The 17,882-nt window shown below is 49.1% G+C and overlaps 1 protein-coding gene across 1 annotated transcript in view; it reads right to left on the reverse strand.

The window, feature by feature from the left end:
- Positions 1 to 1,629: 1,629 nt before the first annotated feature.
- The window catches only part of poldip3 (polymerase (DNA-directed), delta interacting protein 3), a 35,257-nt gene continuing 19,004 nt past the window's right edge, over positions 1,630 to 17,882 (reverse strand). Inside the window, exons 5-9 of the mRNA XM_068019336.1 lie at positions 16,004 to 16,195; positions 15,268 to 15,345; positions 14,819 to 14,948; positions 7,089 to 7,155; positions 1,630 to 6,207 (exon numbers count right to left, since the gene is read on the reverse strand). Of these exons, the coding sequence (XP_067875437.1) occupies positions 6,036 to 6,207; positions 7,089 to 7,155; positions 14,819 to 14,948; positions 15,268 to 15,345; positions 16,004 to 16,195 (639 nt within the window). The 3' untranslated portion in view covers positions 1,630 to 6,035. The remainder of the gene's footprint in view (positions 6,208 to 7,088; positions 7,156 to 14,818; positions 14,949 to 15,267; positions 15,346 to 16,003; positions 16,196 to 17,882) is intronic.

Raw genomic sequence — 17,882 nt, forward strand, 5'->3', positions numbered from 1 at the left:
CCTTCCAAACCCACGACCTCTACCACCTGGAAGGACAAGGGCAGCAAATGCAGGGAACACCACCACCTGCAAGTTCCCCTCCAAGTCACACACCATCCTGACTTGGAACTATATCACCGTTCCTTCACTGTCACTGGGTCAAAATCCTGGAACTCCCTTCCTAACAGCACTGTGGACTGCAGCGGTTCAAGAAGGCAACTCACCACTACTTTCTCAAGGGCAATTAGGGATGGACAATAAATGCTGGCCTCGCCAGCGATAACCACATCCCATGAATGAATAAAAAAAAATTGTTAATGTGTTATAGGGATGGTCATGTCTGTGCTGTAGACATCAGAGTAGGAACTGCAGTAAGACTGGTTGCAGCTAGATACATACTAGTCCCTTTGGTGGAAAGGAGCCATCAATTCCATTTAGCTGGCATGGAACCTTGGACCTATATCGCCATTCCTTTATTATCGCTGTGTCAAAATCCTGAAACTCTCTCCTGAACAACACTGTGGGTGTACCTGCACCAGATGGACTGCAGTGATTCAAGGCTGTTTTCCCTTACATTGGTTATTCTTGCGGATTGTCCTGGTGAGTGCAAGACGAAAAGCTTCGACAACATATCTCTATTTTCAGCAATTCTCAAGTTCTGTACGACCAAATGACTATTAAAAATAAAACTACTTATGCTGAAAAGAAGGTTTGGAGTCCCAAATGCGAATAGGCGGCTGTCACTAGGATCTTCCCAGAACAGTTCTTTACAGGCGATGCTGAAGATCAGTCTGGTAGACTTTCCAAGAATTTGCAGCACAGAAAGCTCCAATCAGGCTTTACAGCAGGAAGCAGCAACAAAGATGTTCTTAGGTCTTATAGCAGCAATGTAGCAGTAATTATTTCTTCAAATACAGGAGGAAATAGCAACACTCTTCATGCAGGAATTCTTTTCGAGAGAAAGATATCAGCTATCTTCTCCTGGCAGGCACACATCAACTTCTTCCATCTTCCAGGCCAAACACCAACTGCCTTTTTTTTAATAAAAAAAAGTTCAAAATGAAATTAAAACTGTTCAGCAGCAAGTCACATGATAACCATAAATCTTGGCCTGTCACTTCTCTTCAAACCAAAATAACCCCTGCTGTTTTTATTGGAAAACAGATGCCTTCCAGTAACAGTTTACAGTTCCACTCTCGGTCCCAACCAGAGTAGGTGACCTCCCTTTTTTGAAATCCTTTTCAGCTTCAAAATGTAAGTTCTCAAGTTTTAACACTTAAAAATGAAAGTCTTCGTAACAATATGGACAAATGGTGAGGAGAGAATTGGGCTTGACTGTGACTTGCAGATGGCCACAGAACTCCCAAGGAACAAAAGATCAGCAGCCGGGTGGGGTCGCAAGGGGTGGAGGAGCAGAGAGGATGAGAAAAACCCTGTCCTGTTGATCAAAGCTGGAGAGGGGGATGGGGAGGTCAAGTTGAAAATGTCCCTAAATATTAGTTAGCATTTGTGAGTGGCCCAGTGAAGAGCCGAATTGGTTCTGGGCATGATAGGCTGAATGGCCGACTGTATTGTTAGATTCTATAACTTGTGGAAAGGAAATTGTGTATTTATTTTAATCTTTAAGAGAAAGACAGAGACGGCTGGCAGTTTTTCTGTACAATGTCTATTTAGGCTTTATTGTAAATGAGGAACAGAATACATTGTATAAGATAAACCTATTTACAAAACCTGTCCAATCAGACACGGCCTTTGTCTGGTGCACAAAGCACGTAGTTTAAAATGGTCAAACACCAACACGGAAAAATCTGCTCAAAATGGTCACCCTCCAGGCACAACATGACTCCATAAAACAGGCGGTCTGGGTCAGTTAGCGTGGCCGCTTAGAACACTGTGTCTGGGGTTATAGGAGAATCAGCTCTGCCAGCATACGCCCACAGGCTCCCATTACTCGACATCCAGTTTGTCAGGCTACACCTGCAGCCTGCCTCAGGCTGTAACCCAGCCCACAATTACATCTCCAACCTGACATCTGAGTTACAGTACCACTCCTGACTCAACACCCATTCAGAACCAGTGCACCTTGATATAGACTGTGCACAGTCTGCCTGCGTCACCCAGATGTCTGGAAGTAATTCACACCCATGTGAAGGGGAGCACATTTAATAAGGAGACAGGGCTCAGCTCACTCTCCCCATTGATACCCAGTTCACTCTCTCAGGCACTGCAATATCTGCTTTGTATATTTGTAGCTGTGGCAAATCAAGCAACTCCTGGAGGTTTCTTTCATTAAGAACAAGTTTATTTAAAACTGAGTTCATCCCTCAAATGCAGTGTGTCCAGTTAATGCTCTGGGAGCTTCCCACAAACCCCAGCAATAGTTGGAATGGGATTATCGTCAAACACTGGATCAATGACAATGTGAATAAGCAGCAGTGGTAATCATTCACAGCACTCAACCAGCCTGCCAGAACTTAGAAACATGGTGTTCCACAAAGGAAGAACTTGCATTTCTATGGTGTCTTTCACCATCTCAGGATGTCCCAAGGTGCTTTAACAGCCAGTGATGAACTTTTTGAAGTGCAGTCACTGTTATATGTAGGTAATACAGCTGCCAACTTTGCACACAGCAAGATGGTTCAGGACTAAATATTGGCCAGTACAACGAGGAGAACTCCCCTGCTCTTAGAAATAACAGCATGGGATCCTTCACATCCATCTGAGAGCAGATAGGGCCTGGGTGGAGTGTTTCATTTGATAGTACAGCACTGCCTCAGTATTACACTGGAGTGTCAGCCTAAACTATGCTCAGGTTTTTGGGGTAGGGATTGAGTTAGTGACATTCCCACTCAAAGACGAAAGTGCTTTCCACCGAGCCAAGGCTGCAGTATAGTATTTTCACGAAGTAATTACTTCCACTGCCATGTGAATGACATCACTGCAGTTGTGATATAAATGTCGCCTGTTCCCAAAACCATGAGCTGTGCTGACACTACAGCAGAAACAAGCAAAGCTTCTCAGTAACACACTAACACTGCAAACATGCCCCACTAGGACACTCCCACTATGAGCAGCGAGCTGGAAATAGCTTCTAGGCAGCTGCTCTCTAGCACGTTCCTCCCAATCACAGACAAACATGGCTCTGTAGGATGCTGGGAGTTTGACAGTGATAGACACAGGATAACTTGTCCCGTGAATCAAACTGCAGCAGCTGGTTATGGAGCAGGGGACAGTCTCTGGATTCTGGTACTGCGTTACAGGCCCGTTCTCTTGGTAACAGCCCAGTTAGTGTTGTTACTGGGGACGTGCTTCTTTCCAGACATTCCCCCCCTCCCCAACCCTCACTCTACCCTTTCAAATCAGGATTAACATTGGAGAAAACATGCTGATTTTTGATTAAAGTCACCAATAAATTGGAGGTATTTTTGTAATAGACTCTACAGTGGAATCCTCCCACTAACCCTCCCTCTGTCAATGATCCAAACAATACAGTATGTGAGGGGCCTGATTCTCACCGTAACAATGGCTGACCATGTAACTTACTATATTACACACCAGATATTATCCCAGTATCACACTACACTTGGAATATCCTGCTACCAATCAGGTGATGAGGTATCTATTTTCTAGGGTCACTATGAAGTTATTAGTCCTCCCTGGAGAACTGCATGAAGCTGTAGCCTCCCTGAATATTGCTCCTTCTGCACAGCTCTCCATCACCTAGAGAGCAACTTCAACAACCAGCTGCTCCGTGTATGCTATGAGGAACCCTGATCCGAGGCTGGGCTGCACTAACCTGTCAATAATTATTTACCCAATTCAAACGTCCCTTTGTTCTTCTGACACTGAAATCAGGAAAGGTTCAACAACCACTCAAAACACAGCAAACACACCTATCAACACTTCATAAAGACAATGCTGTTTAAAGCCCTCCTGTACTGTAGCTCTCTAACCGTTCATCTCATTCTCCCTGGTGACCCACGCAGATTCACAGCTAAAAATATTACAATCAGAAACTCCTCCACCCTCCCATTGAAACCAGCTTGGCTGCGAAGGCCTCAACAGCCTGTCAACACTCAGGGCCTGGGTTCACTCACTTGGGTGGGTGTCCCTGGACAGTAAGTAGTGACTGGAGTCAACACCTTGGCAAGCAGGGAGTAAAGGGGAAAACCCTCGAAAACATTAAACATTAGGCTCAGAAAGACTAATCTGTTCCAATCTGGTTGGCTGAGAAAATCACCCAGCACCCAGGGATCTACTCTCATTCGCACATGGACCTGGAGGGAGCTACTGAACCACCCAACCAGAGGGCTCTACTGACCCACCCAGATGGAGTGATCTACTGACCCACCCAGACAGAGGGATTTACTGACCCACCCACTCAAATGGAGTCATCTACTGACCCACCAGACATGGATCTACTGACCTACCCACCCAGATAGAGTGATCTACTGACCCGCCCAGACAGGGATCTGACTCACCCAGCCATGGGCTGAGCTCATTAACAATCTATGTACAGGTGACCACTAGCTGTCAGACACAGCAGTCCACGCAACAGATTTTTCCTTTGAAATACGAGTTTGGATTTGTACCTGTGGAATATTCCTGTTCCCAGTCCTTTTCCTCCTCACTGAGATGCAGGGCACCCCCCCCCCCCAGACAGTGACATTGCACCATTCACTAATTAAAGTCAGAGAGAAGTTAAAGAACACATTCCGTACAATTACCAATTTTTTTTTTAACCACAGTTAGGAAATAGGGGAAGCCTCCCCCAGCCCCAGCGGCCCTGCAGTTTGAGTAATGGGGCCCAGTTCTCTCCCACAGATGGAGAAAGGTCAGAGCTGGGTAGCTGGCAATCCATCCATCGGCCAGTTCAGCAGCCTCAGTGTGCAACCCAAACAGGCAGGGAGACATTCGAGGGACTCCCATACTCACAAAATTAACTGAACACACTCAGCCTCCCTGCTCTGGAGGGAAGGAATGTGATTAGTATTCAGGCCTTTTAGCTGGAAAGTGCCCTGCGTAGATCATTGGTTTGGACAGACCAACGTTAGTTGGGATTGCCCTTGGCAATGGAACAGCCCACTGCACTCACTATCTGGTAGGGGGGGGGGGTGTGGAACAGCCCACTGCACCCACTATCTGGGGGGGGGGGGGGGGGTTGGAACAGCCCTCTGCACCCACTATCTGGGGGGTGGAGTGGAACAGCCCACTGCACCCACTATCTGGGGGGTGGAGGTGGAACAGCCCACTGCACCCACTCTCTGGGAGCAAGTTCTCAGGACTGGGTGAGACTATTTTGGAGGGGGAAGGGAGGGAGGAGGATCTTTCACCTGGTGGACAAATGTTTAGTTGAGAGGCTTGCAGCATTGCCAGAAGCCTGAGATTTACACTGCATCCAACTAACCGTCAAACGAAACCACAGTTCACTACAACCTGGGCCCATCAGGAATACAAACAGGGAACTCTGAGAATACATAGCAAGTCTAACAGGAATACAAACAGGGAATGTGGTTTATTGCTGAATGACTTGCTGTGCATATCCAACATTCCCATTGTGGCTTCTTCCCTCGATCGTATGATTAAGGCAGTTTGGAGAAGGTGTGAGATGAGTTAAAGGCAAGGGGTTGAGACACAGACTGAGGCAACTACCCTGGCAGAGCCACACTACTGAACTTCAGTTACCTCTGTGGGGTTGTGCAGCTCACAGGAGGTGATGGCGGTGGTGCCAAGGCAGTTTTTACAGGAGTGAGAGGAGATGGGAGCAGCATCCTCAGTGACACTGCATTTCACTCACTGCACAGGGACAATCTGTTTCTCCAGTAGTTGAGGAATGTTGATGTACAGTGAGATCAGAATACCTGGGACAGGCGGTACAGGGAAACCCATTCACCCATTGCAAATTGCCAGCTGCAGCAAGTGTCAGCCAGAAGGGACTAAAAAAAAATGAGCTGGGAAACTTTTTTTTTTACAGAACTGTTAAACAAAAGCATGGATTGGACACACAGAGGACCCGAGGTGTGGTTGAGTGCGGAGGAGGCCATCACTGGAGCAGGTTAAAGTTTGATCTTGAAAGCGGTGGGCTGGGCTGATGTCGAGGGGCCTGAGGATTTGAAAAGCGCTTTCAGGACAGTCTCCGGGTCAACCTCTGCCGGTGGCTGATTGGACGGGCGAGGCTTGGCCCTGGGGATCTCAGCTTTCTTCACCACTGGAGTATCACTTAGTCTCCTGCAGAAAAGGTCAGAGGTGATCAGCGATTGATAAACAAGCGTCATCTTGATGATTCCATCACTACCAAACCTGACCCCCACTTTAGCAGGCACCCCGCCCCCCGCCAGTCCTCAGCAGGCACTCCCCTCCCCCCCTCAAACCCCCCTCAGCAGGCACGCTCCTCCTCAGGACCTCCTCTCCCTGACCGCCTCCACCCCCACCCTCGCCTTCAGCAGGCACTCCCCTCCACGTCCCCAACTCACTTTCGCGGGCACTGCCCCCCTCCCTCGCCACCGTCCAAAGCAGGCAACCCCCTCCCCGAACCAAAAGTGAACATATCTTGATCATGGCTGAATCAGTGATCCAATTGTGCGTGTGAAACTAATCTGCCTCCAGCAAGCCCCATGTGATTTAATGGGCTATAGAAGTGCTCAGCAGGACACTGAACCACACAGAGCAGGAGGCCACAGTGTAGGTGTGGAATGAGCCCTGGCAGCAGCAGAATGGGCAGTACCAGTGGGCTGGAATGAATAAGCCCGCTCCTCGACGCTGACTCTGGCTGGAGAGTGTGGAGATCGGGCTGTCCAAGGTTGAGAACATCTCCCTGGTTTCTGAGTGGCAGCACTGAAAGACCAGCCCACATTCACAGGCTTATGTTCTGGGGAGAGACTAAGCGCGAACCCCGGCTGTCTGTCCTTCTCCCTACCCCAGGGGCACTGAGGCCAAATGTAACTTCATCACTACTGGCCCAGCTGGGAGCAGCTAACAGCTCAGAGCAGGGAAAGCGCTGGGACCCTGCTGGTCTGTACAGCACAGAGCGAGGATGATGCTGGGGCCCTGCTGGTCTGTGGGAGTGGCTCAGTACCGGAGCAAAAGTAGCATTTCTCTGGTCAACTTACAATAGGATTGGCTGTTCTGAGGTGATGACATTTCCATTTACATGAAGGTTGCATTTCATTGGCTGACCTGTGGAGGGAAAGAAAATGATGTATTTGTTGAGATCCCAAAGAACAATCAGACATCAATCTCCGTACAACATCCATACTGGTCCCTGAACCTTCCCCATATCCTCCGTGCAACATCCATACTGGTCCCTGAACCTTCCCCATATCCTCCGTGCAACATCCATACTGGTCCCTGAACCTTCCCCATATCCTCCGTGCAACATCCATACTGGTCCTTGAACCTTCCCCATATCCTCCGTGCAACATCCATACTGGTCCCTGAACCTTCCCCATATCCTCCGTGCAACATCCATACTGGTCCCTGAACCTTCCCCATATCCTCCGTACAACATCCATACTGGTCCCTGAACCTTCCCCATATCCTCCGTGCAACATCCATACTGGTCCCTGAACCTTCCCCATATCCTCCGTGCAACATCCATACTGGTCCCTGAACCTTCCCCATATCCTCCGTGCAACATCAATACCAGTCCCTGAACCTTCCCCATATCCTCCATGCAACATCAATACCAGTCCCTGAACCTTCCCCATATCCTCCATGCAACATCAATACTAGTCCCTGAACCTTCCCCATATCCTCCATGCAACATCAATACCAGTACCCGAACCTTCCCCCATATCCTCCGTACAACATCCATACTGGTCCCTGAACCTTCCCCATATCCTCCGTGCAACATCCATACTGGTCCCCGATCCTTCCCCATATCCTCTGTGCAGCATCAGTACCAGTCCCCAACCCTTCCCCATATCCTCCGTGCAGCATCAATACCGGTCCCTGAACCTTCCCCATATCCTCCCTGCAGCATCAATACTGGTCCCCGAACCTTCCCCTCACTCTCTGTGCATCATTAATACTCCTCCTTAAACATTCCTGCCACAGCTCTCACCCTACATGCAGTCCACTAACTAATATACACTGGCTGATCCGTTCAATTGCCACATCACCAGGGTATAATACTTTGTCAATAGTTAAAAGATATTCCTATACACTGGCAGCGAACAGCAACAATTTGAAGTAAACTGTTCAAAATAAACTGATCAGTATATTCACTGTGTGTAAATAGATTAAAAAAGACAAAAAGACATATTCAAGTCTGCTCATCTGAGGCAATGAGTCGTGTTGATATTCCCTCAGAGACACACAAGATTGGAACAGATTGGTATTGGACAGCATTCCCCTAACTGAAGGACTGAGACTCCCCAGTCAGTATTCTCCCCGAGAGAAGAACAAACAGACCCCAGTCAGTGTACAGATATCTCCGAGACAGGGACAGAAAGACCCCAGTTGGTGAACAGATATCTCCCTGAATGCTGAGTGGCGATTACTGAGACGTGGTTGCAGGGAAACCAGGTTTGGGAATTGAGTATCCAAGGGTACTCAATATTTCGGAAGGACTGGCAGGAAGGAAAAGGAGGTGGTGTAGCTTTGTTAGTAAAAGAAGAGATCAGTGCTGTAGTGAGAAATGATATAGGCATTGGAGATCAAGACGTAGACTCAGTCTGAGTAGAAATAAGAAATAGCAAGGGAAAGAGGACCCTGATGGGAGTAATCTATAGGTCCGCAAACAGTAGTTTCACAGTGGGGCACAGTATAAACCAGGAAATACTAGGGGCTTGTAAGAAAGGTACGGCAATAATCATGGGTGATTTTAATATGCATATAGACTGGATTAATCATATTGGCAAGGGTAGCCTCCAGGGAGTTCATTGAATGTATTAGAGATTGTTTTTTGGAGCAATATGTTGTGGAACCAACCAGAGAGCAGGCTATTCTAGATTTTGTATTGTGTAATGAGGTGGGATTAATGATCCTCTCGGAAAGAGTGATCATAGCATGCTAGAATTGCAAATTCAGTTTGAGGGCGTGAAACTGGAGTCCCACACTAGCATTCTGGAGTTAAAGGTAATTACATAGGCATGAGAACAGATTTGGCCCTAGTGGACTGGGGCAGGAAGACTAAAAGGTAGGACAGTTGATGAGCAGTGGCAGATGTTTAAGGAGATATTCAATTCCTCCCAACTAAAATATATTCCAGAGAGGAAGAAAGATTGTACGACCAGTTCGAGCTGGCCTCGGGAGCCAAAGTTAACCACGGCAAGAGCGAGGCCATGTTCTTTGGGAACTGGGCTGACCGATCCTGTGTCCCCCTTCACCGTCAGGTCAGACTATCTGAAGGTGCAGGGGATATGGTTCGGAAGGGCTGGGGCGTGCACCAATACCTGGGAGGAGCGAGTAGCCAAGGTACAACAAAAGTTGAGCATGTGGGGGCAGCGATCTCTCTCCATTGTGGGTAAGAACCTGGTCATCAGGTGCGAGGCGCTCACGTTGTTGCTGTACGTGGCGCAGGTCTGGCCCATACCCCACTCCTGTGCTGTGGCGGTCACCCGAGCCATTTTCCGCTTCATCTGGGGATCCAAAATGGACTGGGTCCGGAGGGACACGATGTTCAAACCTCTGGATAAGGACGGGAAAAATGTACCCAACGTGGCCCTCATCCTGATGACCACCTTCGTGTGCGGCTGCATCAAGCTGTGTGTAGACCTCCAGTACGCAAACTCCAAGTGTCACTACGTGCTGAGGTTCTATCTGTCCCCAGTGTTGCGAAGGATGGGCCTGGTCACATTGCCGCAGAACGCTCCATGCAGTTGGACCGTGCCGTACCACCTATCCTTCGTGGAGCAGTTTCTGCGGGAAAACACCTTTGACCACCGATCCATCAGGCAGTGGTCTGCACGGAATGTCCTCAAGGCCCTACGGGAAAAGGAGACGGGGGATCCTGTCGGATGGTTCCCCGAGCAGACCGCCAGTCATTTGGCGGAATGCCTCATCACCAGAACTTTCAAACAAGCACCAAAATGTAGCTTGGCTGGTGGTGAGAAGGGCCCTCCCCGTCAGATCCTTCCTGCACGCCCGAAGTCTCGCCCCCTCCGCGCAATGCCCTCGCGGTGGCTGTGGTGGGGAAGAGACGGTTGCCCACCTCCTCCTGGAATGTGTCTTTGCAACGCAGGTGTGGAAAGAGATGCAGTGGTTTTTGTCGAGGTTCATCCCAAGCAGCTCTGTAACACAGGAGTCTGTGCTCTACGGGCTGTTCCCAGGGATGCACACCAAGATAAACATCAACTGCTGCTGGAGGACTATCAATTCGGTGAAAGACGCCCTTTGGTCTGCCCGAAACCTGCTGGTCTTCCAGCGCAAAGAGTTGTCCACCACCGAATGTTGCAGACTGGCACATTCCAAGCTCCAGGACTACGTGCTGAGGGACGCACTAAAGCTTGGGGCAGCCGCAACAAAGGCTCAATGGGGAAAGACCACAGTGTAAGGTCCCCCCACCAAGCTGAACTGAGGGGCTGGATCCATGGGAAACCCCTCGAACTGTATCGGAAAAATTTTCATTTGCTGTGAAATGTAAAAATGTTAATGGCATGACAAATGAAATGGAAGGGTTGTGAGGCAACTCATGATTGTATTGAAGGAAACTGATCTCCCTTGCAATGTTTGTATTTTTTGGTGCTGTTTGAAACTGTTTGGCAAAGTAATTTTTACAGATTTTTATGAATAAAGTATATTTTGGAAATAAAAAAAAAAGCTTGTAAGAGGGGGAGAAAACATCCATGGCAAAGCAAGGAAGTTAAGGATAACATAAAGACAAAAACTAAGGCATACAATATTGCAAATGCCAGTGGCAGGCTGGATGATTGGGAAACTTTTAAAGATCAACAAAGGGTTACTAAAAAAGTAATAAAAAGAGGAAAGGTAAATTATGAAAGAAAACTAGCGCAAAATATAAAAACGGACAGCAAAAGCTTCTATAAGTATATAAAAAGGAAGAGAGTAGCTAAAGTGAATGTTGGTCCCTTGGAGGATGAGACTGGGGAGTTAATTGTGGGGAACACAGAAATGGCGGAGACACTGAATCGGTATTTTGCCTCAGTTTTCACGGTGGAGGACACTAGTACCATCCCAATAGTAACAAGTAATGCAGAGGTGATAGAAAAGGAGGAACGTAGAACAATCATCACTAGGGAAAAAGTACTGAGCAAACTATTGGGATTGAAAGCAGACAAGTCCCCAGGGCCTGATGGCCTACATCCTAGGGTCTTAAAGGAAGTGGCAGCGGAGATAGTGGATCCATTGGTTATAATATTCCAAAATTCCCTGGATGCGGGAAAGGTTCCCGTGGATTGGAAAAATGCTGATATAACACCCTTATTCAAAAAGGGAGGGAGGCAGAAAGTAGGAAACTATGAACCAGTCAGTTTAACATCTGTCATTGGGAAATTGTTAGAATCCATTATTAAGGAAGACATTTAGAAAGTCAAAATGCAATCCATCAGAGTCAGCATGGTTTTATGAAGGGTAAATCATGTTTGACTAATTTGCTAGAGTTCTTCGAAGATGTAACAAGCAAAGTGGATAATGGAGATCCTGTAGATGTAGTATATCTGGACTTCCAGAAGGCATTTGAAAAGATGCCACACAAAAGGTTAATACACAGGGTAAGATCACATGGGTTTAGGGACAATTTATTAGCTTGGATAGAGGATTGGCTAACCAACAGAAAACAGAGAGTCGGGATAAATGGGTCCTTTTCTGGTTGGCAAGATGTAACTAGTGGGGTGTCACAGGGTTCGGTCCTCGGACCCCAACTATTTACAATCTATATTAATGACTTGGATGCAGGGATAGAAGGTACTATAGCCAAATTTGCAGATGACACTAAAATAGGTGGGATAGTAATTTGCGATAAAGAAATAAGAAATTTACAAATGGATATGGATAGGTTAGGTGAATGGGCCAAAATTTGGCAGATGGAGTTTAACATGGATAAGTGTGAGGTTATCCATTTTGGTCGGAAGAATAGAAAGGCAAATTATTATCTAAATGGAGAGAAACTTCAGAGTGCTTCGGTGCAGAGGGATCTGGGTGTCCTTGTGCATGAATCGCAGAAAACTAGTTTGCAGCTGCAGCAGGTAATAAGGAAGGCAAATGGAATTTTGGCATTTATTGCTAAAGGAATAGAGGAGAAAAGTAGGGAAGTGTTGCTGCAACTATACAAGGCATTAGTGAGACCGCACCTGGAGTATTGCGTACAGTTTTGGTCCCCTTACTTGAGGAAGGATGTAGTTGCATTGGAGGCAGTTCAGAGGAGGTTCACTAGATTGATTCCAGAGATGAGGGGTTTGTCTTATGAAGAGAGATTGAGCAGTTTAGGCCTTTACTCTCGAGAGTTTAGAAGAATGAGAGGAGATCTAATTGAGGTATGTAAGATGTTTAAGGGGATTGACAAAGTAGATGTAGAGAGGATGTTTCCTCTGGTGAGACAATCTAGAACGAGAGGGCATAGTTTTAGGATAAGGGGTAGCAAATTTAAAACAGAGATGAGGAGAAATTACTTCTCTCAAAAGGGTCGTGAGTCTGTGGAATTCACTAGCCGGGACATTGAGTAAATTCAAGGAGGAGATAGACAGATTTTTAGTTAGTAATGGGTTGAAGGGTTATGGAGAACGGGCAGGAAAGTGGAGTTGAGGCCGTGATGAGATCAGCCATGATTGTATTGAATGCGGGAGTAAGCTCGAGGGGCAGAATTGCCTACTCCTGCTCCTAATTCTTAAGTTCTGAGAGGGGGACAGAAAGATCCCAGTTGGTGTACAGATATCACCCTGAGAGAGGGACAGAGAGACCCCAGTCGGTGTATGGATATCTCCCTCAGAGCGGGAGAGACACCTCAGTCAGTGTACAGCTATCTCCCTGAGAGAGGGGCAGAGAGACCCCAGTCAATGTACAGATATCTCCCTGAGAGAGGGACAGAGAGAACCCAGTTGGTGTACAAGTGCTGATCTGTGATTAGTTGGAAGTTGGATTTATGTTTTTTGCTGGTGTGTTCTGCCTACCCTTTAACGAATGATAACAAATGTGTCTGACATCTTTTTTTCACAGGAGGTTTCAATAGAGAAGGGTGGGAAATGCAGTTTGGTGCTGGAAAGCCATTTGGGATTGGTGGAGAGGACTCTGCGACTGAGAACCAGGGAAAGGGGAATGGGGGGAGTTTAGATAGAGTGAGAGAGAGGGAGAGCGCACACAAGCAAGAGGATGGACAAGGGACTAGGAGAGAGGTGGGAGATGGATGGGGGGGGACGAGAGAGAGAGGGGGTGAGAGGGTGAGGGGGTGAGAGGGGGTGAAGGGGTGAGAGGAAGGGAGTGGAGGGGGGGGAGAGAGGAAGGGAGTGGAGGGGGGGGAGAGAGGAAGGGAGTGGAGGGGGGGGAGAGAGGAAGGGAGTGGAGGGGGGGGAGAGAGGAAGGGAGTGGAGGGGGGGGAGAGAGGAAGGGAGTGGAGGGGGGAGAGAGGAAGGGAGTGGAGGGGGGAGAGAGGAAGGGAGTGGAGGGGGGAGAGAGGAAGGGAGTGGAGGGGGGAGAGAGGAAGGGAGTGGAGGGGGGAGAGAGGAAGGGAGTGGAGGGGGGAGAGAGGAAGGGAGTGGAGGGGGGAGAGAGGAAGGGAGTGGAGGGGGGAGAGAGGAAGGGAGTGGAGGGGGGAGAGAGGAAGGGAGTGGAGGGGGGAGAGAGGAAGGGAGTGGAGGGGGGAGAGAGGAAGGGAGTGGAGGGGGGAGAGAGGAAGGGAGTGGAGGGGGGAGAGAGGAAGGGAGTGGAGGGGGGAGAGAGGAAGGGAGTGGAGGGGGGAGAGAGGAAGGGAGTGGAGGGGGGAGAGAGGAAGGGAGTGGAGGGGGGAGAGAGGAAGGGAGTGGAGGGGGGAGAGAGGAAGGGAGTGGAGGGGGGAGAGAGGAAGGGAGTGGAGGGGGGAGAGAGGAAGGGAGTGGAGGGGGGAGAGAGGAAGGGAGTGGAGGGGGGAGAGAGGAAGGGAGTGGAGGGGGGAGAGAGGAAGGGAGTGGAGGGGGGAGAGAGGAAGGGAGTGGAGGGGGGAGAGAGGAAGGGAGTGGAGGGGGGAGAGAGGAAGGGAGTGGAGGGGGGAGAGAGGAAGGGAGTGGAGGGGGGAGAGAGGAAGGGAGTGGAGGGGGGAGAGAGGAAGGGAGGGGGGGAGAGAGGGAGGGAGGGGGGGGGAGAGAGGGAGGGAGGGGGGGGGAGAGAGGGAGGGAGGGGGGGGAGAGAGGGAAGGAAGGTGTGAGAGAGGGAGGAGAGCGCGAAAGATGGAAGGAGGGGGACAAGAGGGAGGGGGAGAAAGGGAGGATAGGGAAGGAGGGAGGGGGGAGAGCAGAGAGGGAGGGGTGGGGAGAGGAAGAGAGAGAGAGGAAGGGAGGTGGAGAGTGAAAGGGAGGGAGGTGGAGAGTGAAAGGGAGGGAGGTGGAGAGTGAAAGGGAGGGAGGTGGAGAGTGAAAGGGAGGGAGGTGGAGAGTGAAAGGGAGGGAGGTGGAGAGTGAAAGGGAGGGAGGTGGAGAGTGAAAGGGAGGGAGCTGGAGAGTGAAAGGGAGGGAGGTGGAGAGTGAAAGGGAGGGAGGTGGAGAGTGAAAGGGAGGGAGGTGGAGAGTGAAAGGGAGGGAGGTGGAGAGTGAAAGGGAGGGAGGTGGAGAGTGAAAGGGAGGGAGGTGGAGAGTGAAAGGGAGGGAGGTGGGGGAGAGGGAGGGAGGGCTCTCAGCACAATCACTCCCTCCATCAGTGAATGGACACCAGACAATAGGCCTCACACCAGTAGGATGGTTTATAACTGATTTACCATCTAAACATCTGTTGTTGTACTTCTTGTAAGCGGTGATGGCGTCATCCTTTCTGACGAAGACGACTTCTGCGACTCCTGGATGTACGAGGCGGGCTCGCTTCAGTGCGCCACAGACACAGAACAACTCCTAAACACAGAGGAAAGGGAATCAATGAATCCAGGAGTCTGTGCTCACAGAAACCACTACTCCTTCTGGCTCACTCCTTCTAACTGAACTCTGCCTGACTCTCCTCGCCCACCCACCTCGAGCACTCACACTGCCTCCTTGAACAGAGACTCCTGGCCACTACTGCAAGGCCTGAGGGGCACAGACGATTGGTGACTTCAACACGGTCCACAACTAATGTTCATTACAGAAAACCTCCTGTCCAGTCCAGGAACAGAGTTAGACTGCACACACTTCAATGACCCCCAGCAACCCTGGGATGGAGCAGAATCAGACTCACCACAATATCCTCCTCGGTCACTCGTGGATGGAGATTATTGACGGTCATTTTTGTTCCTTCTAATGGACTCAGATTCAGCTGTGAAGGAGATCAGTGAGAGAGAGAGACATGTTACACTTTCAGTAGCAGCTCACAGGACTGGTTATCAGTAACTGTATATCGGCTGTGTGGGCAGGATTCTATGGGGTAACAAGAATGTAAGCGTCAGGCTCCAGCCTGGGCCATACCCAGTCTCAGTGTTAGAATCCAAGGATGGCAGTGCCCTCATGAGCATCAATGCAGACCTCAGGGGACAACAAGAAGCACGAGACAGCGTGCCCACTCCTGGACACTATCCAGTGAACTGTGACAGAAAGCCAGGTGATGATGGGCTACAGCTCTGATGTGATGCACCATACAATCAAATGAGAGGTACTGAAGGGCATCAGAACCAGTGGAGGGACAGCCCAGAGAGAGTCAGTGTTTTGGAGGTGGGGCAGACTGAGGAAATTGGGAAGAATCCGCCCCCTCAGTGCTGAATGTCAAGCAGCCCAACCCTTCACCAGCGAGGGCTCTCACAGGAGGACAAGGAGAGAAACCCACCAGTTTACAGCTTCCTGCAGTCAGGTGTGGATGGAATACAGAAACATGCCGAGCTGCACTGTCAACAGCCTCAGGGGTGTCAAATATGCATCAGAGGGGCTCTTGGTTAAATAGCATGAAGCCAGTAATGGGGGTACAGTGTGAATGAGGGTACCTCCAGAGGCAGCGAGTCATCAGCTGCGTCCTGCTCTGCTGCTAGTTCTGCCGTTCTCGGTACATTTACTGGAGGTCTGGAGCGTGTGAGGGTGAGAGGAGCCGGCGGAGGAGCAGTGTAGGAGTCATTCTGGACCACTTTTGTTAGAGGAACAGGCTTTCCTAGGGAGAGCTTCGAGGCAGCGAAACCAGGCTGTACAGAAAGAGCAGAGGAAACAGTTATTCCTGCTTAAATTCCCCGCAGTAAATTTAAATCTCACACGCATCCCATTTCAGGCATTTGTCTGAGTCCCTCTCACTGGATGATTCTTTGGACAGTTAAAGCTGAACATTTACCCATTTAAACCTTGAAACATAGGCCTGTAACTGAAAGTGACATTGAGGGTGTCATTGGTTTGAAGCAGTACCCTCAACTATCTAATAAAATCACATCGTGCAGCTGCAGTCTGCTAAAGGTCCCATCATAAACAGTAACCTCTTCAGACAGCGTTAAGACTAGTTCAGCCGACTCAGCATTCCCAGTTTTAAATTCACATTTCCAGCATTCAGCCAGCTGCCTGCAATCTGTTTAATGTCACCTCTCCCCTCACCTGCTCCTGAACTGGCCTTCAGTCCAATAATTTTAGTTTAGTCAGATGGGACGGAGATCGGCATCTGCTGACAACGCAAGCCCAATATATTAATCAGCATCTCCAGTGTAACAACATATCCCTGTGATAACACAGTGCGCCAGTACCAGGTGGAATGGGCCAGGGATGGTGCATTTCCACTTGGGAAAGGAGCTTTCTATGTCAACCAAGTTCTCCCCCCACTCCCCCGATTGGTCTTCCTGTGTAAATGTTCATTTTCCCATCAAAATGACAAACCCGGAGTAAAAAGAAAATCCTGGGTAAACTGAGATATTCTGCAGCGTGCACGCGAACCTGTAGCCAAGACAGTGGGAAGATGACAAGGCAGGAAAAATCCCAGCAGGGATTGTTAGAAAACCAGGAAAGGATATCTCAGAAGTGGGCAGCTGGGAAGGTGATAAAATCAAGAGGGGAATGCAGAAGCAGTTCAGGACTATGTTAGCCTGTGTTCTGGGGAAAGGAAACACTTTCCATTGCAGGCAGCCAGTGTCAGCACCAAGCACGTCCTGGTCAGGTACAGTGCAGTACGCTTAGACACAGAGGAGAGCTGTGTGTTTACAAAAGGAGCCTAAAGACCCAGTGCCTTATGGTCTGGATCCTGGGTGACCGAGCCCTGTTGTATGACCCTGCCTTCAATATCACGACAGCTGGCCTCCAAGTGCAGATCCAAGGACTAGAGGGACACCATCTCATGTAAGTCAATGACTGAAACAGTTTTAACGACTGATTTCTTTGCGGGGGTGGGGTGAGGAAGTAGGGCATTAAAAATGAGGGAGTCCCATTCCATCCCTCCCCAAACTGGAATTCAGCAGCAGGATAAGAAACAAAAGGACAAAATGGGCCTGAAAGTTTCCACATGCCCACACCTGGACCTCGCTGGACAATGAGCCCTCCATGACTTCACACAGCTGTTACCACTTTGCCACAAGACCTGCCTCCCCACAGCCCCCAGGAAGTGCAGTGCTCCCCTTCTGTGAGAAACATATCTGTTCTACCAGGCCCGTCCCAACTTTGAATGCTACCTGAAGTCAACATCAGCTTTCTTCCGAATCATTGAATGGCAGAATTTGCAGAGACAACTATCCAATTAGCTCTTTACCCACAACCCTGAAAATTCTCCCCTTCACGTATTTATCCAATTCCTTTATGAAAGTTACTATTAAATCTGCTTCCACGGACTTTTCAGTCAGTGCATTCCAGATCACAACAACTGTGTAAAAATAATTATTTTGCCAATGACCTTAAATCGGT

This window comes from Heterodontus francisci, chromosome 41, assembly GCF_036365525.1.
Source record: "Heterodontus francisci isolate sHetFra1 chromosome 41, sHetFra1.hap1, whole genome shotgun sequence".
In the NCBI taxonomy this organism is placed as follows: Eukaryota; Metazoa; Chordata; class Chondrichthyes; order Heterodontiformes; family Heterodontidae; genus Heterodontus; species Heterodontus francisci.